The sequence below is a fragment of the Myxine glutinosa genome, chromosome 10 (genome assembly GCF_964187855.1).
Source record: "Myxine glutinosa chromosome 10, kmMyxGlut1.1, whole genome shotgun sequence".
In the NCBI taxonomy this organism is placed as follows: domain Eukaryota; kingdom Metazoa; phylum Chordata; class Myxini; order Myxiniformes; family Myxinidae; genus Myxine; species Myxine glutinosa.
Genome location: NC_136270.1, coordinates 53,729,134 through 53,742,458, shown reverse-complemented (window position 1 = coordinate 53,742,458; position 13,325 = coordinate 53,729,134). Strand labels below are relative to the sequence as shown.

General features: G+C 44.1%; 1 protein-coding gene across 1 annotated transcript in view; it reads right to left on the bottom strand.

Moving 5' to 3' along the window:
- Nucleotides 1–13,325, bottom strand: part of NARS1 (asparaginyl-tRNA synthetase 1) — a 61,901-nt gene that overhangs the window by 34,657 nt on the left and 13,919 nt on the right. Inside the window, exons 2-6 of the mRNA XM_068127687.2 lie at nt 11,787–11,869; nt 9,649–9,714; nt 9,386–9,478; nt 6,030–6,119; nt 2,311–2,389 (exon numbers count right to left, since the gene is read on the bottom strand). Of these exons, the coding sequence (XP_067983788.1) occupies nt 2,311–2,389; nt 6,030–6,119; nt 9,386–9,478; nt 9,649–9,714; nt 11,787–11,869 (411 nt within the window). The remainder of the gene's footprint in view (nt 1–2,310; nt 2,390–6,029; nt 6,120–9,385; nt 9,479–9,648; nt 9,715–11,786; nt 11,870–13,325) is intronic.

Sequence of the window (13,325 nt, the reverse complement as noted above, 5' to 3'; positions counted from 1 at the left end):
CCTACGTCAGCACATTCTGTGCAAACAAGCAGAGATGGACGCAAATGCAATACCCTCTCCTCTTGCGAGGGTAATAAATACCATAATCAAACAAAGCAATCGCTGCATACCAATTTTTTTATTTTTTTTTTGGTTTAAATTGTGTCGTTGAAAGTTACACACACAAATCACACATACAAACGTAGACAAATACACGAGATGACACAGGACTCGACTTCAGACAAACACAGCCACTGAGCCTGGGGGAAGTAGCTCCATTTCCCCGAGCACTCGGGGTACCAGACACCATCTTTATTACCGCTTCTCCCTTATAATATTTCCTCCTCCCCATGGATGCCAATCGTTGGGGTTTGTCCGTGCTCTGGATTTTAAATGCTGAGTGTCGAGCAAGGAAGGAACACGCAGCATTAATTTTTTTAAATTGGAATTTTAAAAAGATATCTTCAATTGCAGGGCCGGATTGGAGCTGCAGCCTCAGAGCAGACCATTATGGCAGAGTCTGGCAACCATGATGCCATGCTGTAACCATTATGCCACAGAGGCTGAAAACAATTGTGCCACCGAGTCTGACATCCATGGTGCCACCGAGTCTGACATCCATGGTGCCACCGAGTCTGACAACAATGGTGCCACCGAGTCTGACAACAATTGTGCCACCGAGTCTGACAACAATGGTGCCACCGAGTCTGACAACAATGGTGCCACCCAGTCTGACAACAATGGTGCCACCGAGTCCGACAACAATGGTGCCACCGAGTCCGACAACAATGGTGCCACCGTGTCCGACAACAATGGTTCCACCGAGTCCGACAACAATGGTGCCACCGAGTCCGACAACAATGGTGCCACCGAGCCTGACAACAATGGTGCCACCGAGCCTGACAACAATGGTGCCACCGAGCCTGACAACAATGGTGCCACCGAGCCTGACAACAATGGTGCCACCGAGCCTGACAACAATGGTGCCACCGAGTCTGACAACAATGGTGCCACCGAGTCTGACAACAATGGTGCCACCGAGTCTGACAACAATGGTGCCACCGAGTCTGACAATGGTGCCACCGAGTCTGACAACAATGGTGCCACCGAGTCTGACAGCCATGATTCCACCCAGTCTGACAACCATGATTCCACCCAGTCTGACAACCATGATTCCACCCAGTCTGACAACAATGGTGCCACCGAGTCTGACAACAATGGTGCCACCGAGTCTGACAACCATGATTCCACCCAGTCTGACAACCATGATTCCACCCAGTCTGACAACCATGATTCCACCCAGTCTGACAACCATGATTCCACCCAGTCTGACAACCATGATTCCACCCAGTCTGACAACCATGATTCCACCCAGTCTGACAACCATGATTCCACCCAGTCTGACAACCATGATTCCACCCAGTCTGACAACCATGATTCCACCCAGTCTGACAACCATGATTCCACCCAGTCTGACAACCATGATTCCACCCAGTCTGACAACCATGATTCCACCCAGTCTGACAACCATGATTCCACCCAGTCTGACAACCATGATTCCACCCAGTCTGACAACCATGATTCCACCCAGTCTGACAACCATGATTCCACCCAGTCTGACAACCATGATTCCACCCAGTCTGACAACCATGATTCCACCCAGTCTGACAACCATGATTCCACCCAGTCTGACAACCATGATTCCACCCAGTCTGACAACCATGATTCCACCCAGTCTGACAACCATGATTCCACCCAGTCTGACAACCATGATTCCACCCAGTCTGACAACCATGATTCCACCCAGTCTGACAACAATGATGCCACCGAGTCTGACAACAATGATGCCACCGAGTCTGACAACAATGGTCCCACAAAGTCTGACAACAATGATGCCACAGATGCCATGCGAAAAACCATGATGCCATCGATTCCGATAACAATGATGCCACCGAGTCTGACAACAATGGTCCCACAAAGTCTGACAACAATGATGCCACCGAGTCTGACAACAATGATGCCACCGAGTCTGACAACAATGATGCCACAGATGCCATGCGAAAAACCATGGTGCCACCGAGTCTGACATCCATGGTGCCACTGACATTTCTGAACCAGAACGCCAAGTTGCAGTATAAAACACATTTTAATAAAGATGAAACACTCCGTAAAGGCTTGGTCTTCTCTGCCAAATGTTGGAGCACCATCAATTGTATATCAAAGCAGAAAATAGTTACAACATGTGTTCACCAATTGCCAGCAGGTCAGTTGGATATGTCAGCTTAAGAAAGATTACAAAACGTACAATGTGGCCTTGCTTTCTGAGCTTACCTTGTCTCCGCAGTCTGTGCACCCAGCCGTGAACCTTCACACGCTTGTGTCTATATTCAGCCAACTGACAAATCTTAACCTGTAAAGGTAAGCACAAGTTAATGTCACGGTTATTAAATATTTGTGCAAGTTTTATAAAACACGGATTTACCTTCTTATTGATGCTTTCTGAACCGACAGCTTATGATGTGTGGAACCCATGAAAAAACATCCTATATACAATAGGTACTTGTTCTTTGTCCTTGTAATTCACATTGAGTACACCGACGTCTGTGAATGCTGTCCTGCAACACTTTACACACAAGCTCCATGCTGAGTTTTCTTAAAGAGCTTGGAAATAAATAAATCAAAATCAAAATTTAATACCATATGGAGGAGGTTGGGCTTTCTTACAGCTCAGCGTGGTCATCGGGCCCCGATACCTTGTTTTCACCTTATTTTTAAAAATACGTCATAATATCCAGATCAGAGAACATTTGGGGACAAGTGACCATAATATCGTTTGTGCAACAATACTATTCAAAGATGGAGGGGTTAGTGATGAAAGCGAGATGGCAGGCTTATTAAATCGTTGTTGCTTCAACATTTACTTCAACATTTACAACATTTACAGAAGACCAGTTGCTTCAACTTCTAACGAAGAGGATGAGGATTGTGGCGTGGCTGATCAAGTAGGTAACTGAATTGGAAGTGTTCCCACCAGAAAAGCGCAAAAGTCTCATTCCAGTCCCGATACTGCAATTGAAAGGATGGAAAAAGCACTTAATATTTGGATGGAGGACCAAACACAGAAAAAGTGCCTTTGAGTGGGCCGATGATGCGGCAGAAACCATTGTGGTTTACCCCTTAGAGTGGACCAATGATACGGCAGAAACCATTGTGGTTTACCCCTTAGAGTGGACCAATGATATAGCAGAAACCATTGTGGTTTACCCCTTAGAGTGGACCGATGAAACGGCAGAAACCATTGTGGTTTTACCCCTTAGAGTGGACCAATGATACGGCAGAAACCATTGTGGTTTACCCCGTAGATTGGACCAATGATATAGCAGAAACCATTGTGGTTTACCCCTTAGAGTGGACCGATGAAACGGCAGAAACCATTGTGGTTTTACCCCTTAGAGTGGACCAATGATATAGCAGAAACCATTGTGGTTTACCCCTTAGAGTGGGCCAATGATACAGCAGAAACCATTGTGGTTTACCCCTTAGAGTGGACCAATGATACGGCAGAAACCATTGTGGTTTACCCCTTAGAGTGGACTGATGATACGGCAGAAACCATTGTGGTTTACCCCTTAGAGTGGACTGATGATGCGGCAGAAACCATTGTGGTTTACCCCTTAGAGTGGACTGATGATGCGGCAGAAACCATTGCGGTTTACCCCTTAGAGTGGGCCGATGATGCGGCAGAAACCATTGTGGTTTACCCCTTAGAGTGGACCGATGAAACGGCAGAAACCATTGTGGTTTTACCCCTTAGAGTGGACCAATGATACGGCAGAAACCATTGTGGTTTACCCCTTAGAGTGGACCAATGATATAGCAGAAACCATTGTGGTTTACCCCTTAGAGTGGGCCAATGATACGGCAGAAACCATTGTGGTTTACCCCTTAGAGTGGACCAATGATACGGCAGAAACCATTGTGGTTTACCCCTTAGAGTGGACTGATGATACGGCAGAAACCATTGTGGTTTACCCCTTAGAGTGGACTGATGATGCGGCAGAAACCATTGCGGTTTACCCCTTAGAGTGGGCCGATGATGCGGCAGAAACCATTGTGGTTTACCCCTTAGAGTGGACCAATGATATAGCAGAAACCATTGTGGTTTACCCCTTAGAGTGGACCAATGAAACGGCAGAAACCATTGTGGTTTTACCCCTTAGAGTGGACCAATGATATGGCAGAAACCATTGTGGTTTACCCCTTAGAGTGGACCAATGAAACGGCAGAAACCATTGTGGTTTTACCCCTTAGAGTGGACCAATGATACGGCAGAAACCATTGTGGTTTACCCCTTAGAGTGGACCAATGATACGGCAGAAACCATTGTGGTTTACCCCTTAGAGTGGACTTATGATGCAGCAGAAACCATTGCGGTTTACCCCTTAGAGAGGGCCGATGATGCGGCAGAAACCATTGTGGTTTACCCCTTAGAGTGGACCAATGATACGGCAGAAATCATTGTGGTTTTACCCCTTAGAGTGGACCAATGATATAGCAGAAACCATTGCGGTTTACCCCTTAGAGTGGACCAATGATACGGCAGAAACCATTGCGGTTTACCCCTTAGAGTGGACCAATGATAGGGCAGAAATCATTGTGGTTTACCCCTTAGCGTGGACCAATGATACGGCAGAAACCATTGCGGTTTACCCCTTAGAATGGGCCGATGATGCGGCAGAAACCATTGCGGTTTACCCCTTAGAGTGGACCAATGATACGGCAGAAACCATTGCGGTTTACCCCTTAGAGTGGGCCGATGATGCGGCAGAAACCATTGCGGTTTACCCCTTAGAGTGGGCCGATGATGCGGCAGAAACCATTGCGAATTTATCAACGTTTCCATGAGGCATCTGGGACTGAAAGCTCGAGTTCAACCATGGCAGACCATGATGCTAGGGGAAAACGACACCTCGACACCTCTGAGCCCTATTTTCAGCTCACTGAAATAATTATGGTGACGGGATTTATGCCAGAGCAGGTTTTTAATGCCGAAGAGACGGGATATTTCTGGAAGAGGATGCCATCTCCTACCTTCCTGTCCAAGGCGGAAAGATCTTCTCCGGGGTTCATGGTGGCTAATGATCGTGTTACCCTTATTCTATGTGGCAATGCAGCATCTTCGCCGTGCTCCTGCTGATCCAACAGCCAGAATCATCATCCCGAGCTAAGACGTGCGTTTTCTATTTACGGCAGAGTACCTACGTACGCAATACGTTTACCCTCACCGACCACGCTGTTTTGTAAAAATCACCTCGACGCTGTGTTGGAATAAATTTAAAAGGTACAAGTGTTGTGTGTTTGTTTGTTTTATTTACATGTATATTTTTGGCTGCCGCCGACTTTCCTCGATATTTTCTCGAAGTCCACAAACGCAACCCCCCTTTCCCCATAGGCCCTTGGTATCCACTCTCCCGGTTTTAACTCTCGCGGCATTTTCCAGGAATGTAACCCCCTTGATATCTGAGGGTTTCTCGTATTACAAATAATAATTTTGTATAAAGAAAGTTTAAACAAAATAATAATATACATTATGGTGATGCTGAAATTCGAGTGAGAATAATTCGAATTTTTCAAAATGTTTCATTTCATTAATATTAAGCGGAGGTTCAAACCAAAGTATGAAACACGGACGGAGTTTCGCAGCGAAGCGGAGGTGATTTTTGCTCACAAAATATATAAGCAGCAAGGATTGTTGATGAAGGTGATGTGAGCCGACTTCCAAGATGGAGAATGATCTTGTGCAAATTATGGTGAATAGAGCACAATGTTTGTGAAGTTCAACATTAAATGCCGTCTCCTGACTAAAGCCGTCAGCGTAGCGCCGGGTACTTTTGCGACTACGATGTAAACGTTTACCATAATCTTAGCACCACGATAAGCAATGTACCAACCAGTACTGTAAAATCGCTTCCTGCAAACAAATCTCTCCACCATCAGAACACATTTCTAAATAAACTTATTATCATTCACAGCTTGTTATTTAACCACACCTGGGCAGGAGAAGGTAAGCTCGGGTCCAACTCGATTGTGATTTTCTTGGCCTCTTCCAAGTTCTTTTCCCGACGGAAAACATCTTCTGCCTTTTGGAAGGGAAAGAATGGGTAAACTAGATTTTGGAAGGTAAAGAATGGGTAAACTTGATTGTGGGTAAACTTGATTTTGGAAGGGAAACTTGATGAAACAATAACACTAACTGGTTATAAAACAACTAAGAATAACAGTGGTAACAGTTAACAATAATAAGTGTTAACAATAACAGTCAACAATAATAGTGTTAACAATAACACGAAAACAATAACATCTCAAAATGCAAAGCCTGTCTGCATCCATTTTCTAGTCAAACTAAACTTGATGAAAACAACAGCTAAAAAATAAAATATATATATACAAAATTTTTTGTATTGTGTTCTTCATATTCTCATAAATGTTTGTTGAAAATTTGATGACACAAGGTCAAATGGCAAATAATGCAAAACGGAATTTATTACGAAATCCGGCTGTCTCACGCTGCATGTGACCGCCATTAGGGCCTATCTATACTTACTGTGACGTTGCCTTTTCACATTTTGACCAAATTATGAATTATTTTCTCCATCTAATATATACAGAAGAAAGTTTGTTTATTTTTGTGTTCGTTTGTTAATGCATTCGGACCCTGCAGGAATCAATGCAACCAAACTTTGTATGGCCTCCTCTTTCATCCAGAGGAAGATCGAAGGTGATGTTTGGAAAAAAAAAAGAAAAAAAAAAAGTTTTATTTTTTGAAAATTAGACACATTAATTGGCCTTCAGGCTTCGATCAGGTCTTGTGCTAATACACTGGGTGCATTTTTTTTTTCCCCAAGAGCAATCGAGTAACATGTTTTGTGAAGATCATATGTTGAAATATTGTATTTCGTGATTTGCTGTCAACAACACATTTAATTAATATAGTGTTTACAAGTGTGTCTGTTATTAAAAAAAGATTGCTTTACACAGGTTTATTACAACACTTCCGTGTTCAGGCCTTGAGTGACTACGTTGCTCACACACTGCCGCGAGTAATGTATGTTGTGAAGATCGTATGTATGCTAATGATGGAAACTGGTGTTCCTTTGGTGCGTTTATCCCACAACTCTATTCTTCCACATCTCGTATGATCAGTCTGTTGCTTTTTTAACTTCAATCGACTGCGACACGAAGATTGGCACAGTATGATCCATCTGTTGCTTTCCTTTTTAACCTTAATCTACTATGTCATGAAGATCGGTGCGGTAAGACGCCCACCGGAGCACTTCTGGTAGCTTCATTCGCGCTAATAGAGATAGCACAGTAAGTGACCATTTGGGGCACATTGCCCCTCTAGATTCATTAAAACACCACCGTGTTCATGCTGCCCCACCTGTAATCATCTCCGTCTACACAACAACAACAACAACAACAACAACAACAGGCATTTTAAAGCTATTTTCCCTGCTAGAGCGAGGGTTAGCCAATCATCTGTCTGTTGTGCGGAAATTACACGGGCTCAATTACTGATGCTAATTACTCGGTTTTTCTTTTATTTTGCATTCCCATGTCATGAAAATGACTTTGCGTGTAAGTGATCTGCCTCTGAACTATCAAGATATTTTCGAATCTGACTTAATATTTCATTTGGGCGGCAATAAACTTGAAAAGGCAAAAAGCAAAAAAAATTCAAATAAACATAAACTCATCCCTCAGATCGGCAGTCTGCAGCCTCCTCACTCTCTGCAGACCTGGACAAAATCACAAACTGGTCAAACAAGTGGAACATGTCTTTCAATCCTGACAAATCTCACACTCTCACTATGTCTCTCCGAAAAGACCGGCTGGACAACCCTCCCATCTACTTTCTCAACAATCCTCTCCAAGAAGTTCTGTCACTCAAGCTTTTGGGTCTCACTATCTGCCCTGATCTTTCCTGGGAAAACCACATTTCCAAGCTGGCCTCCAAAGCCAGTCGCCAACTTGGCATCCTCCGTCGTGCGAAGTCCTTCCTAGGCACACCTGAGCTCCTCACGACATACAAGGCTTTCATCCGCAGCTCAATGGAATACTGGTCTCTCCTCTGGGCCGGTGCTCCTGCCTCTCACCTAGCTCGGCTTCACGCTGTTGAAACCAAAGCTTTCAGAATCATTGGAATCTCCCATGATGAAGCCAACTGTGAGGGCCTTTCACTCACTCACCACAGGCAGGTTGGTGGACTTTCTGTCTTCTACCGACTCCTCTCCGGCCTTGCTCCCCCAGCTCTCTCTGGGCTGTCCCCCTAATATTCCTACAGGTCGCACAAGATCTGCCAGCAACCCTCTTATGGTTAAACTGCCAAAATCTAGGCTCTCTGCTCACCTTCACTCTTTCATTCCTCTGTTTTCCTGCCTCTGGAACAAACTCCCCCACTCCCTTCAATCCCACTCCTCCCTTCTTTAAAACAAGGCTGTTCACCACCATCTCTTATCTTCCCCATCCAAAACCTTGATCTTTCCTACCGCCGCTAATTCATCCCAGATCCACTTATTTTTTTGAAATCCCGACTTCGTTCTTGCCTGGAAGTTCTAGCAGTGTCCATGTGTTTTATACCTTACCCCCCCCCCCCCTCCCACCTTCCATGCCTCCTCCCCCCAAACCCTCTCCCTCCCACAGATCTCCCGATGTCCCTGTTCTCTACTGTTGTAGTTGTGTGCTTCCCTCTCTCTCCCCATCTTGTCTCCCGCTCCCTTTATCTTATGTTTTTTATGTGACCGTTTGTTTTTTGTGGTTAATGTTAGCTCTTACACGAGCTTTTAATTTTACGCATACAAAAAAAAAAAAAAAAAATACATATTGCATTGAATTTCCCCGGGAAATGCCAGGTACGTCAGCTAATATTCCCATGATAAAGATTTGTTGAACATTTCATGACTAATGGTCAACTGGTAAAAACAAGTTATGTCATGGACACACACATGCACACACAATTGCAAAACGCCGTCTCCGACTGCTCGGCAAACAGGCTAATGAGCATGAATCATTGTTTGGTGACCTCAATCTGTCTAGCAAATGCATATTTGAATGAGCTTCAATCAAGAACCTTGTCTGTTGTTTGCATCATTACTGAGAGGCAGTTATGCTGCTTATGCAGCGGCCCTGCAGATTACAGCACAAATTTGGAACGTGCCGACGTTACCAGCACACAATGGCTTAACTTCCCTCTTAAGGAAGATGTACTCATTTCTGCAACACCCTGCCTGGAAAGATGAAGATGACAAGCCCGGGAATCGAATGCAGACTCGATAATGTAAGGAGAGCACGCACACTAGCTCCGAGCCATCTCATCAGTGTTAGTGAAACTAGTTCTGGTACAAACCTCCTTTTTCTCTTTTGCCTCTTGTTTCATCAGGTCCCGCTGGAAAATCTTCTTCTGGGTCTTCAACTGGGTCTTCGACACGACTTCCCAGCGCTGCAAGAACAAAGGATTATTAAACAACTGCTTATCTATTATTTAACCAAAACCCAACAACCAGGCACACTTCTTTTTAAATCAGGGAGGTCTTTGATAAATTATTATTGCAGAATGTGCGTGTAACGCACCACCATTATCAACATGCGTCATTACCAACAAAAACCCACCTCATCGTTCACTTTCGCATCCACATAGATAGTGGGAAATGGTTCCTTCTGGGCTGCTCTCAACGCCTGAAATACAAGATAGGATATTAATTGCTAAACAGCAAGCAACAAAACAACGAGTTCATTATTATCACGTCACAACTCATTTGCTCACTCTTGGACACCTCGGGGCCATATTCACAAAACAAAATGACGCAGCCGGAAGCTTAAGGTTGCCTTTTGTGAAAGCCTTAAAGAGAGATCTGCATTCATAAAAACTTTTGGCCTGATCACAAGGTTCCGTCTCGCCTGAACTTCAGTGGCCGGAGAGCAGTCGGAAGTGCCAAGGCAGGTAGCATGACGGTTATTTATCATCAAGTTGGCTATTTATCAAGTCATCCGAAGATCAATCGGAAGGCAGAGTATTCAGAAAAAGAGTCACTTGTTCAATCAATCCTCACATTAGAAGCATGTCACCACATGAGCCACACATGACATGTCCCTGTCCAGCTAACCACCGTGCTGTGAATCTCCACAAGTGGTCATCCGTGCCGTCATCTCAGGGCCCGGTCAACATGTATGATGGGACGCTGACGGGATAACGTCATTGTACTATACGACGAAGGCTTTGTACTATTGACCACTGTGCTCCTTTTTATTATGACGTCTTGTTATTAAATCTGCTTATCGATTTGATCGTGTGGGGATTTTTTTCTCTTCCCACCATCAGGCTGCTGTAAGAGAGGAAGCGGTTCTAGAAGGTTTTCATTTTCCCAGGCACGGTTTGAAATGCAGACGACCACTGTTCGGCTATTCCAGTGCCACGCGCCACGGATGGAGCGGGTTAGCAAAATATTTATAAACACCTGCACAAGCAACAACATATCGCATCATATCTGATGGGATGGGAAACATTTATGGTGTTAGTATATACGATTTTAGTATGGAATGGGAATGGAGATTATGAGGGGACATATGATGTATAATATGGCCTAATAAGAGACACACAAAACGATTCTGTAGGTTTCTCTTAAAGTAAATGTATCTAGAACGGCACTCGGTAGAGAGCATACCTTCGTCAGGTGGAACAGTTTACATTTTGTATCTCACCAAAAGGTCGGATCTGGATTCAGACCTAAACCAAAATATGTATCGCTTGTTCTTGCCACTTATCCAACTCATTCACAAAGTTTTGTCAGAATCCATTCACAACTTTTTGAAATATCATGCAACATATCGTTTTTAGCCCCATCTCTCAATGGTGAAGAATCACTTAATGAATTTAAAAATTCTTGTATCTGGATCCGGATTTGGATCTTCACCAAAATCGGATCGATTCAGCCTCGTCACACACCCAACCGGTCCACCGTGTTTCGTCCAAATCCATCCACAGCTTTTTGAGATATCATGCTAGAAATCGTATTCGCGCTATCTCAATGGTGAAGAATCACTTAAAAAAATTATTAGATCCAGATCTTCACCAAAGTCTAATAATTTAGTCCTTGTCACACACCCAACCGGTCCACCAAGTTTCATCCAAATCCATCCACAACTTTTTGAGAGATCCTGTTCACAAACAAACAAAGAAGAAAAATATGTCGTGCATAGCATACTTGCGAAATCCCTAAAATAAGTTGTTGGCCTACACTGATCTCAAAAATAGTTGGTGGTTGAATTCAGTGACAAGATATGCAAATCCTCTTAAATTTTCAAGTCAATCAGATGAAAATTGAGTATTTTAGAAAGTTGACAACGTTGGTGACTTTTGGCCTATGTTGACCTATTGACCTTTTGACCCCAAAAACAATAGGCTTCTTGCTTATGACCAACTCTGCCATTTAGTGAAGTTTCGTGAAGATTGGTTGAAAATTGTGACCTGTAGGTGACTGACATAGGCATACAAGCAGACAGACAGACAAACAGAATAACGCACAAGACCAACCAATATACTTGAAAAATCTTCGATATTGCAAGTAACTAATGGACAGATAAATAGTTGTGAGAACATAATCTCCATCCACCTTCGGTGGCAGAGGTAATAGCAACCCCAAAGTGGTTAATAATATTCAAAACGATGAATATTACAAATGTATGATGTTTAAGGATCCTTTATCGGAATGATTGTGACGAGCTGTGTCATCACAAAGCGCACAACTTACCTGGAGCACAGTTTGGTATGGGTTTTCTTCACTTCCATCACCTTTCACATCACTGCCTGCCCTCTCTGAAGTATACAGTTCACCTGTTAGGAAAGGAGTAATGCATCATTAACGGCAAGGGTTTAGGGTTAGAGTTCCATCGTCTTCAAGGGATTAGGGTTGGGGTTTAGGGTTAGAGTTCCATCGTCTTCAAGGGATTAGGGTTGGAGTTCCATCATCTTCAAGGGTTTAGGGTTAGAGTTCCATCGTCTTCAAGGATTTAGGGTTAGAGTTCCATTATCTTCAAGGGTTTAGGGTTTGAGTTCCATCGTCTTCAAGGATTTAGGGTTAGAGTTCCATTATCTTCAAGGGTTTAGGGTTTGAGTTCCATCGTCTTCAAGGGTTTAGGGTTAGAGTTCCATCGTCTTCAAGGGTTTAGGGTTAGAGTTCCATTATCTTCAAGGGTTTAGGGTTGGAGTTCCATCGTCTTCAAGGGTTTAGGGTTAGAGTTCCATCGTCTTCAAGGGTTTAGGGTTAGAGTTCCATTATCTTCAAGGGTTTAGGGTTGGAGTTCCATCATCTTCAAGGGTTTAGGGTTAGAGTTCCATCGTCTTTAAGGGTTTAGGGTTAGAGTTCCATCGTCTTCAAGGGTTTAGGGTTAGAGTTCCATCATATTCTTATACCAGCCAAGAAACTTTCCTCATCAAGTGCTCTCAGTACAACATATGGGGCCTCATTCAATTCAAATCTGTGGTCATTACACAGTGCACCGAGAGGGGAAAATACCCATTGGATTACATGTTGATTTATTTTTCTTTACAAGATTGAGGGTCATGGAATGCTAAGGTGATCGAGGGTATGAACCGACAGTGGGGCAAGAGAATGAAGAAACGAAAGAGAGAGAGAAGAGGGAAGGAAATACAGCAAACTGCAACCAAGAGGCGACGGACAAAGAATGTATACACTGTGGTTCTGATTTTTCAAGAAAGACTTTGAATGATGGAGGATACCCAGTCTGCGGCTGGCTTTGGTATATGATCGGCCCAGGAGAGATGATGGCTGATCGTGAGGGCCAGAACTTCAAGGGACTAAACCTCTTCCAGTGGCTGATGATGTAAGGACATGGGTGGGTTAGTTTGACGATCCTTCCGGAGCAACAGAGCGACACTGATATTTGCAGGATTGAAGAACACGCTCCATTTATCAAACCAGCATCCTACCAATCACAGGTCAGCAGAGAGTGACACGGCTGATGTCTGGTTCAAAATCCGTTTGAGCGTATGGTACGGCACAATGAGTCGTCGTCTGGAGAAGGTAAGGGAGGGTTTCCATAGCATTGGAGAGAACGTTTATGTGGATAAGGAACACTACTGGGCCTAAGACTGCCTCGGAGAACTCCAGCGTCCACCAGGACACGAGAGGAGGAAATCGTAATGCACGCTTGACATACATAGCATGCTCGACTCACGAGTTGAGGAAATCAGAAAGCCAGCTCCGAAGGTGGATTTGTACGTCACGCGCATCGAGCTGGAAAAGCAAAGCAGGATGCCAGACCGTATC